Raw genomic sequence first — 11,714 nt, 5'->3', positions numbered from 1 at the left:
AAAATTGTTTCATGAACTTATATTCTACGTGTGGGAAAGTGTTGAAAATAAGTGCAAGTGTATGTTGTCCCATTAACTGTTTGTGTTGTAAAGACTGTCAATTGGCAGGAATGTGTTTTCTAGAAATTTTCATTTTCCCATTCAGGTATCAATCATCAACAACCACGTGATTTCCTTGAACAAAGTTTCTGTCGATTGCTAACATGAATTCAGTAAATGAAAACTGAAAAAATATTGAAAGCAAAAGTGATGCAAAAACTAAGCAAACTCAAAAACAAACTTTGAAGTGTTCAAACTCAAGATCTTTGTGTTAAAATAGTGACTAATATTTTTTGAACCTGAGGATCAGAAAATCCCTAATCAGCTTGAAATTTGTTCCGTAACATCAGGATGTTCCGAAGAGGCAAAAACATGATGCTTTACTTTTCGGAACGTCTTGAAAATTTGCTCGGACTCTCAGATTTATATACCGTAGTAAAAAGGCATAAGTATCAACGAAAAATCTCTTAATTGAACTACTGATTTGCTGTTCAGTGGTGTCTGCATTCCATCGGAACAAAATACAAGGAAACACGAGAATACCAGAAACAAAACTATTATTTTATTAAACTGAAAATAATTGTTTTTTTCATGAAATGAAAAATGCTGACACAAATTTATTATTATCATCACTGATATAATTAACAGTTAAAACAAACAGGTCACTGATTCACTCCTTTTTCATTGACTTCCACTCGAAACTTTCTTCGAATCGCTCTGAAAAAAATCCGCAAATTCTCAGATTTTCCCAACAATTCTCACTTCAAATGATCAGGATAGTATCCTAGTCTCCTGTGAAACATCAACGTTTCTCCTTTTCTTGTGCAATTGTGTGTCACTTCCCCCATGAATTCGAAGCGATTCTAGAACATTCCAGAATTTTTTTGTGCTTTGTGTTGAGAAAGAAAAAACGAAGGAATGTATAGTTGACCTTTGAAAACTCACACCAAACCATCCGTCTCCTGCGATCTCTCCGTTTGTATTTAAAGCGATTGTGCCTCGATGATCGAGACACTTTGGACCAACGGTCACGACAGCTGTGTTTGGGAAACTGGAGAGCATGTTTTTGGTAGAAAACATGGATACAGACTCACAATGTGTCGAGTTCAATAACTTTCAAACTGACACACCAGTTAGTGAATATTTGGCAACTGATATCCACCTGGAAGTAGATCGATGTAGGTTGAACAGCGATAGCCATAAGGAGAGTCAAGAAAAATATATATATCCTTTTTTTGTTGAGAAATGATGCGTTATAATTAAAAAAAAAACTAGGATGGAAAACTTGAACGGGTCAGTTTTAGATTAGATTCGGAGCATGGAAAAATGTGCTTCCCTATCCAGATAGATCCAATTTTTATTGAACATTCACCGAGTTATACAAATGTATCACAGAGTTTTACCATTCCATTACATTTCAATTTTTTAACTTTGAAAGATTCTCAACATCCGATTTTTTGGGTTATCCTTCCCATCCAAGCCAACTGACGTGGGGACTCTCCAGGTCGGTTTTTTCTACATGAAAGTGTTTTTTTCTTTCTCTAGCTTTACTATTACATCGGTATCACCTTGGATTTTAAAGTATTCCCTCTTCGCATCGCTTCGTTTCGATCGTTAGAACTTTCAATTTTTGATCCCAAAAAAAATCGCCAAGAGAAGAAAACATTCCAAAGGGATTTCCACGACCTAGAAGAGGAATTTCACATGGAATTTTCAAGAAGATTTGATCAATTATCATTCTGAAATCTCGGTCAATTTCTATAATATTGCTGCTCAAAAACACATTCAAAGGGGACGCCCATCAAAATTTGTATTGTATTGAAATGTTCGAAAAGATGTATTTTCCTAATATTATTGCAAAAAAAATCCGGACTCCTTGAAAAACGTCCACAGTAAAAATCTTGCTAAAAAGGAGGCCGATAGGGACGAGTATTTGAATTCCCGCGTAGCGAGAAACTTAGGCCACGGCGGCAAGCCATCTTTTAAGTGGCCGATCGCGTTTTTTTTCTGTTTTTTTACTTGTCGATGAAATCGGAGAAAATCCTGAAAACCCGTCATGTGAAAAAGGCCTCCCGCCGCCGTGGCCTAAGTTTCTCACTGCGCGGGAATTTGAAAACTAGTCCCTATGCGATCTTTTAAAAAACTTTCAACGACCTTTTTTCTGAGATTTCGAACTTCAAAAACATTTTTTTTGCAATATAATTTAAGAAAATAAGTACTTTTTGAAACATTTTTATGCAATAAAACATTTAGTCGGAGTCCCTTTGAAATCCACTTTTGTGAAGATTTAAGATAAAAATTCAGATGACGTGGAAGCCCAGACGATAGAAATGGTTTTTTTCTTTTCCAGACCCTTTGGATCATTGAATAGGACAATCGTATGGTCCAGGAACGCTAATTTATTGTTGATACAATTTTTGTTTTCTCAAATTAAAGTACAAATGATTAAGAATTCAAATTCCCATTCAAAGTTCACTTTCTCTTTCCTTTATCGAGTCTTCTTCCTTTTCTCTGTCTACCATTTGAAAGTTCAATAATTCCGATGACCGCCCACAGAGTGTGCTGAATGGCTGATAACCTCGACGAGTCTGTCTCATTGTGAAATTGAAAAAAAAAATAAAAGACTAAGTTGGTGTCAATTCACAAAACAAGATTTCATTCTGAAAACTGAACACAGTTGGGGTGGGGATCAGAAAGAAAAAATAGGAGGATTGGGGGGGGGCAGATGACAAAGAGAGAATGTACAGCGGTGAAGAATTTTTGAGATCGAATTAGCTGGGATATCGAATTGTTTGAACAGATCAATCTGATTTGGGGCGCAGTGTGTATGATACATATGTAGAAGAGAATCGGATAGATAGAGTGGCGGGTTGTTTGAAAAGGAGATATCTAAATGGGTTTAAAATTTAAAATTATATCTTCTAACCCGTTGCTAAGCAAGCATTTGGACGAAACTGCAGAATTAGTAAGGGTATTTAAAAGTGAGACGGGTGATTTGAGGGTTTAAGTACAAATGGCTATACATGGATAATTACATTGAAGGATATTTATAGAAGTTCTGGAGGTTGAATGGTTGGTGTATGCTTTGCAAGATAAGTCATCGCTTGATCTCGTAAGAAGTCTGGCAGGTATTCAAGTTTCTTAGAGATCACTTCCAGAACACCTTCTACATTCTTTTCACTGTGAGCTTTCCTGACCTGAAGAAGCAGAAATTGAACGATGTATTGGTGAATCTTCATTGGTTACCTGATCAGCCTCTCCCTCATTTAAGAAGTCATTGAAAACTGGTGGCGGTCGGAGACTTTTCAACATTCTCTCAATCTTTCGTCTATCATTTGGCGCTAAGTCAGAGATCAGAAGCTTGTCTCGAACCATTTTCATGACTTCCGGATAGTTGGCAGTTGCATGAAGAGACGAGATGAGTGAGAGTTCGTATTTTGTCCATGGCAGTACCTGGAAATATCACTCATAAGAAGTAAGTTTGAATCCTGGTTACTGTAACCCGCAAATATATATCTTGTTCCTATTTCTATGACTGATTTTTGAAAGCTAATTTTGAAGTTTTAAAAAAGATGGAGGGTTTCCGAATTAGAAGCACTTGCAAGAAAACAACAAAATAGCGTCACAGAATATCAAATATCTAAGTCATTCAATTGAATCGCGTATTCCCCACGCTCACATACAGTAATCTCATTCTAAATATAGATTCTATTTTTAGAGGAAAACGAGCTCGTGACACTTACCTGGAAGACGCCATTGTGCCCCGTTAGACCTTCTTCAGGTCTATAATCCTCTGGTTCGTGACAGAATACAACAGGAAGGATAAATGAAACCAAGAGAAGAGAAACACAATTTAGAGTGGGTGACATTTCTCGTTGAGCACCAACACTGGCTATATTACTCTGAAACTTCAATAATATTAAATGGCAATGGAGGAGGAGAGAAAATGCAAAATGAGAAAAAATAGGCGGGACAGAAAAATGAACGAATAAGAAAAAATAAAAGAAGATGAACAAAACGAAGAAGAAGAAGAAGAAGTCGAAGAGTAAATAGGTAGATGTTTTTTTGGAAAATGAAAAGGGCGGAGCTTGAGAAGAACAGAAGCGACGAAAAAAGGAAGAGGAAGAATAAGAATACTAGAGCCAAAAATAGAGAGCGAAATGAAATCGAAAGTATTCGGAGAAAGTGCCTAAATCAAGGAAATGAATAAAAGTGTTTTAATAGCAGGCGGCGCAGGCCAAGTGTTGCACAATTACACCGTCATCAAATATACCCACTTTCTAGTTTTTCTCAATAGTTCTTGATAAGGAAATGGGGAGCGTGAGGCGAAATTGCGGAATCGCGCAGTATCAGTTATCAAGAAAAAAACGAGTGGCCGAAAGAGGTGATACAGTGTCACGAGGGGACAGGTTTTCCTCGAATCGGGAGAGAAAGAAACAAAATGAGAGCAGCAGCAGCCGCGAATGGTCAATTGGCGTGCGAGTGATGAGGGGATCGAAAAATCAGAACACGAGAAGAGAGAGGAAATGACTTCCTGGTAGTAGAAGAATGAAAAGAAAAAAAAAGAAGAAATATAATAACTAATAACAAGAAAAGAGAGAGAGGATTTGTAGGAGTTTTTCGGTTTGATTTGAATCCTGCTGAAAATGGATCAAATTCAACGAAAAGATTAGCAATCATAAGCAGTTTGAGAAGTAACAGTCGCCGGGCTAGTTCTTCCTCGAACGGCTAGAATCAGATGACATGTCAGAAACGTCCTATTTGCGGAAGCATCTTCTAATCAGCATCTGTATCTTCCTTAAGAGAGGAAGAACTGACATTTAGCAGAAGTTTATTTCATGAATCAACCAGTGTGGGAGGTTAGACCAGTATAAAGCAAGGAAAGGGGTTTCCAAAGCTCCAACAAGAAACGTTTTAACATACAGAGTTCCTGAATTTACTTTGCTCTACACCTAACAAAGAGTGTCACCTGAGGTCTCCTCGAGAGAGACGAACATTTTCTGGAAAATACTCTTTACTCGATTCACGTAGTGGGAACAAAAAATGCCTGTCTTGCAGCTTTTTATCGGCAAAAAATTCTGATATACAATTTGAATCAGCCGTAGTAATACGCACGCACACACTTGTAAATAACTCGGATTACGGTAGCTTATGTGTCCAGTTTTCAAAATAGAAATTTCTTGCGAAGAAGTTGCAGTGCCTCCAACGGAATTCCAGATAACTCTACAGCAACCTTGACCCAACAATTTTCTGTTTCAAATCACACTCCCCCACCGATTTCCTCTCGTCATCTAGAAATCAGAATCAATTTGGCAAATGATTGACAGCATTTATCGTCGTTTGTCATTTTCTTCCATCCGATTTGATTTCATTGAAAATGAGGAAGAAAACAGCGACCACCTATCACAGAACAGGGATTTAAATCCTTAAAACCGAATAGAATTAATCCGATCTGACTTTGAATATCATTTCAGTAAATGCACTGATCCTTTGCTTTGCTGGATGGGTGGCTGAAAACTGGGTCAAAATAGACGTCAGTTGTTACAAAGTACATGAGGAACAGCCGTCTTTGAAAGGGAAAACACGTGACCTTTTTTATCGTTAAAAGCGGATTATGATCTGATTTGTTGTCATTTTACTCGGAGAGGAGACAGTGTCTGAAGACAATTCTCCAGAAAATAAAAGTGGCAAATCGGTGAAAACACAACTGATATCGGGGCAAAAGTCGACGAGCAGGGGGTTCTTCCAACTGATATCACTGAATTTAATTCTACTGGAGGAGAATGATGTGTGAACATTTTGTGGAAAAAAAAGAATGGAAGGAAGAGTCATTGAGGAAAAAAAAAGCGGAAGGAGAACAAACATCAATGAGATTGGCAGGATGAAAAGGATAATAGAAGGAACACGTGAGAGAAGTCGTGGGAGGATTTGATAATTGAAAAACGACCTAATTGCGAGTTTAGAGATGTCAAGCTGACATAAACTAAAAGAAACATATCACATGTTTTCATTTTGTTGGTTTTGTTGGATTTTGAGACATTTAATAGTACCTTGGAAGGGAAAAACTAGCAATTGAATTTCAGCTGAATTTTGAATGGATCAATACACTTATTTTTATTTTCAAGCTCTTCGAAAAACTTCAGAATGAGGAGCCCATTAGAAGTTGGGTTCAAAACCTTGTTTGTTATCAACACCTGTAAAATGAGACAATTTCCAGATTCCAGATTCCAGATTCCAGATTCCAGATTCCAGATTCCAGATTCCAGATTACAGATTTAAGATTCCAGATTCCGGATTTCAGATTTCGGATACCATGAAATATATTTTTGTCCGGATTGCGTATTCCGGATTCTCTTTCTTGGAAAAACTTATTTCGGATATTCCGGAACCAACCCGAAAGGGTCAGTAACATAAATTTATTTGAATTTTCATTGAATCCAACCTAGAACCAATTCAGATTCAGTTTCTTCAGGTTCTGGTCTGAACCTCACGCTATCCACATATAACATCAAAAGGTACATAACCACGATAGTTTTGTATCCTTTCGATATCTCGAACCTTCGAAAAACGTCAGAGATAGATTCACAAAATTGTGTGTCAATGTTATTCAGTTGATTATTAATTTCGTAGATGACATTCACAAAACACAATTGTCTCTTTTTTTTTTGGAAGACAGATGATGAATCGAAAGAAGAAGAAAAAGAACAAAGAATGAAGATATTGAAAACCTACATGAAAGCGTTAGCTTCGATGAATATTTGATTGGGTGAAAAGATGTTTCAGCGATGCTACGTTACCGAAGAATGACGTATTTTTGACAGATGGGGGAAAAGACAAAAAAAGAAGAAGAAGCAGAAGACGTCACTCTGAAAAAAAACGGAACGCATGAGGGATGAGTGGGTACAAAAGCAGGAAAATAATTATGAATGAACCGGGAATTGAAAAGTGTCTTCTATTTGGCAGCGCCTACGGATATCATCATACCCCCTTCCGATTTTGAAGAACTAGACAAAAATAAGAGTCTCGCTTGATACGTAGAATTGTTATTGACGAGAATAGTATCATCTCTTGAAACTAGTAGGACATGTAAAATGTCAGCGAGCATCAGTTTCGAAAAGACGTGGGAGAACGGAAATCTGAGATGAGCGGAACGTACTGAGGAGCCAAAAAAAACTAGTATATGAGAATATTAGGATAGAAGAAAAAAGAAGAAGAAAACCAAACAAAGGAAATCTAGATGAAAGAATGAGCGAATCTTATGTAAAATAATTTAGGAATTTGAAAAGGAAATTCGACGAAGAATTATTCTCAGTCAGATTTCATTTTTCTCAGCCAATTCACAGCAATTCACTAAACTTTGCTGACGTCTGAAAATTCAAAAAACGAAACAATTTTCAACCGATTCATAACAATTTTTCTTGCAGAATCATGCCGATTTATCCGTGTGATGTCAAAAATTGAACTCACTTCTAGATGTAGGGCTAAGTAATATAGAGAAATAGAAAAAAAGGATTAGGCTTCAAATATGTAAGAAAACATTTTTGAACATGTTTTTGGTAGGATTAGCAAGTATCCCACAAACTATTACATTCTTCATTAGCTAGCAACCCCCGCCTTGATGACTTACTCAAGGGCACAGGATTCGTGTCCAAGTGTCACCGAGTCCTTGGAACACCGCTCCCGTGATCTTAGCTCGCAAGTGTCCTAACACAGGACAAATGTTCCATAATTTGAAAAAAAATATTCTGAAGACCGTTTACATTATCCACAAGAAAAAAGGAAACCCAAGTGATCGAGTATAACATAACATCACAAAAAGATACTCAAATATTTCATACATTCATAAAAGAACAATGACACAATAGCTTGTTTTCATTCCATCATTTGGAAAGAAAAATAAAAAAAATAATGGAGTCAGTCAGCAAAAAAAATGAGGGAAAAATTATGATCCAGCTGTTTTTTATGGTTTGAATAAAGTTTTAAAAAAAGAAGAAGAGGTCGCATTTTGATGATGTTCTCTCTTCTCATATATCTTTTTTCTAACGTTTGCCATGAGACCAAAATGACTAAAAGTTAAATGACCAGTTCTCAAAGTGTAACTTTATAGTATACGAAACTTGAAAGAAATTGTTAAGAAGCAAGAGGAGAACTTTGATCGAAAATAAAAAAAAACGAAGAAATATAAAAAACAAATTATGAGTAAGGATGCATTTTTCTGAAAAACAGAAACAGATTTAGGAACACACATGATCCATTTTATGGTTTCAATCTCATTTTTTTTGTTAAAATTTTTAATGCATGTTTTTGATCCATTAGTGATTGGGAAAAGCAAACATCCGGGGATCTTTATTTTCGTAAAAGAAAAAATGGATCAGAATCAAAATTGTTTCAGTGACGATAGGAGAAGGATTAGATAAATATGGAATTAGAGAGGGCACAAGCCGAGCGGCATTAAAAATATAAAAAATTTCGGTGACGTTCTCTCCGCCCCTTTCAATAAACTTCTGATCCATGGTGCCATTTTCTGAGCGAAGAAATAAGGCATAAATAGAAAACATGACCTACAGTAATCAGAAATTTTCGTGTGTCCCCTATCATCTCCGAAAAAAAGTTTTATGAATCTTGTGACATAATTTGTGATGATAACGCCAAATCTACATTTCTAGTTTAAAAAGTCAAAAACTTTCATCGAAAAAATCGGGGTCATTGAATTTTTCTATATTTTCAGGTCGAAGAAAATAGTGAATGAAATCAAGGAAAAAAATGAATTGTGAGAATATGAGAAAAAATATATGAAGAGGGAGAAAATTATAAAAATATGAATGCTCGAAGTTAATGAAAAATGATTTCCTCCAAGTCAAGTATGCAACATCTACTTATTTTTATCTTAATTTACATTCCAGAAAACACTCAACCGTTGTCAAAAAAGTTAAGCTTATTGTACCTACGACTCTACGATAATACGTATTATTACTGTGTCAAACAGTACTGTGTCAAATTCCGGCCCGGCCAGCCCCGGCGAGCCGATTTTTTGAAAATTGTTGAGAAACATTTATTGAATTCCACCTCAAAGAGATATTCCGCTCTTACAAAAGTATCGAAACTTTGAAAAATGTTCACAATTTTTCAAAAAAAAAATTTCCGATCACGGTAAATTTTCCGGAGCGTTTTTCAAAATAATTTTTTTTCGCGCCTGTATCGATGGAATGCAGGCACCCCTGTGCAGCGACTCATCCGTTCATTTTTCAGCATGCGTGTTGATACTCAGCGCGCCTAACTACGGTATTCGCGTTAGAGCACATTTAGTTTACGTCCTAGAAAATTCATTGTGTTCCAATTTTGGAAATTTCAGAATTTAAGCCGGATTGACGGGGCCAGGCCGAGCCGGAGAGTTTTTTCAATTCGATAAGGCCCGGATCAGCTCCTGACAAGTATGATTTTGTACAATTTTACCTACTCTTACTAATTGTTTATTACTGATATAGCTATCAGAACTGAATGTTGAACGTCATTCCATTTGCGAAAATCAGGTGACTAACATTTTAAACTTAGAAAATTTTACGTCTTCAGCTTCTTTAATCACCAGCAGCCGTTTGAAACATACTAACTCCAAGACACTAACATTTGAAGATGCTTTCAAGTGCTCTCAAAAAAAAAACAAAAATGATCTTGAGTATTGAATGATCTCCACAATAAACCTTTTCATATGCTTACAAGTATGACAGCCATCATCCAAAAATTTAAGCATAGATCGTATTCTAAATCCGTTCAAACTAGTGATCCTCTCAAAGAGCAATACGTGAAACGAGGTCACAGACACTGAGACATAGATTTCTCATAATCGTTTCAAAACTTTTCATGATGATATGAATCGCTCTTTCTTCTCTTTTTTCCCAAAGAAATAAAAAACGGAGCGATGTTCATCCCATTTTTAAAGATGAGAACTGATGAATGTTTCAAAATCATCAACCAATACATACAATTTCTTGCAGAAAACACACACACAGTAATCGACGTAGACGATACCAGCAGACGAATCAGTTATCAAAGAAAACGACGAAAATAAAGTGCAGAATGATAGTAAATTGCAAGGTTAAACCTCTTTGAAAGTGAGTTTCAGTGATAAGAAAACGACAAATTGACAATTCTATATTTTTGGAGGAAGAAGAAGAGAAAGTTGTTTTTGAAGGAATTAATCAGAAGTTATTAATAGAAGGATTTAGATAGAATTCCAGTTTTGTATTCAACTACATTAACTATAGACATATACGACTTTTCGAAAGTCAGTAGACTTATGAAAACATAATGAAGGACTGAAATTTGATTATTTCAATTCGAGATCTCGGGGGCCTATTTACTTTCATTTCGTGCTCATGAGAAAGCCCAAAATTTTTGGCTTCTTTTGTCGTCGATTTTTGATTAATTTTGGGTGTGTTTTGTTATGTCAATGTGCTACGTCGATTATTATTCTCCTTGTTTTTTGATATACTGGAACCCGAGGAATTCTTGATGAAGTGTCTACAGAATTGAACAAAACATACAACAAGGGATTCATGGAGACAGAGAATGCGTGCAGTGAATTTCAAAATTTCGGGATAACGAATCATTGAATCCCAAAAATTCTGAGAACTTCTGTTTATTTTTGATATTTCTAAACCAAGTTCACAAAAATAGAGGAGCAATTCCAATAGAATCTAAACGAAAAAAAAAATAGTTATTCATTATTTTTTGTGCCAACCTCCCATCGAAATAAGAAAGACTGAAACGGAAGATGAAGTAAATGGAAGACGGACCAAAAACGGAAAAGAACACGGAAATTGTCTTGTCGGCAACGGATGATTGATTGTTTTAGACTCTCAACGAAACAAGGATGATGAGACATCTGAAACATTTGAGGGATGGAAAAAGGATGACCTGCTTTTGGGGGAAAAGGAGTAGGTTGGGAATATTTAAGAAGGAACTCGTTTTGACTCAAGATATTCACTTCCTTTTTGGGAAATGAGAACTTTTTGAAAATTTATGAATGTTGGGAATAAAGTTTTTTTTTGAACTGCACTTCTTAATATGTCATTAAACCTGTAATAAAAGGATAAACCATGCCAACGTTAACCTTTTTGATCAGGGCTGTGGGAAGCGTTTTCTAGACCGATATTGTTTTTTTTTTTCGTTTTTACGGTCGGTTACTGAAAAAGTTTGACGGAAAAATGATCGTATCTTAAAACCAAAAAAACAATTTTAACGAAAATTTTGGCTCTATCTGATTTCAGCGGTCCCTTGAGAAAATAACGGTAGACCCTCAACGAAACAAGAAAGATGACACATCTGAAAACGAAGTTAGTTTTTGGAATTTGTGGAAAACCCCATAAATTCTGTTTTTATTGAATTTTCGATTACCAATTGAACTTTTTATGTTGTTTTGTTAGTTTTTTACGCTAATGGGAAATTCAGCACTATCATCAAGACTGAGATAATTGGATAATTCACAAAATTAACGCCCTACTTTTGCCCAAAATTCTCTGAGTAAATTCAAAATACCGTATTTCCTCTTATAGAAGCCCACGGGCTTCTATTTTTCAACCTCTTTCTGGGGATGGACTAATTTTAGTCCCTGGGTCCCTGGGCCCTGACCCAGAAACCGGAACAAAGTTTTTCAGTTTTTTTCGCAGGTTTTTCGC

At 36.0% G+C, this 11,714-nt stretch overlaps 1 protein-coding gene across 1 annotated transcript; it reads right to left on the bottom strand.

Annotated features, from left to right (window-relative positions):
- Window positions 1-3,086: 3,086 nt before the first annotated feature.
- On the bottom strand, window positions 3,087-3,908 carry CBG04207 (the record flags this gene model as incomplete). The annotated part of the gene is made up of 3 exons (XM_002639528.1): window positions 3,087-3,236; window positions 3,286-3,492; window positions 3,783-3,908. The coding sequence occupies 3 exons, from the start codon at window positions 3,906-3,908 to the stop codon at window positions 3,087-3,089; spliced, it is 483 nt and encodes a 160-aa protein (XP_002639574.1).
- Between the last annotated feature and the right edge of the window lie 7,806 nt (window positions 3,909-11,714).

The sequence above is a fragment of the Caenorhabditis briggsae genome (assembly GCF_000004555.2).
Source record: "Caenorhabditis briggsae complete genome, chrI, whole genome shotgun sequence".
NCBI classification, from domain to species: Eukaryota; Metazoa; Nematoda; class Chromadorea; order Rhabditida; family Rhabditidae; genus Caenorhabditis; species Caenorhabditis briggsae.
Note: the sequence above shows the minus strand (reverse complement) of the source record. Positions and strands in the feature narration are given on the sequence as shown.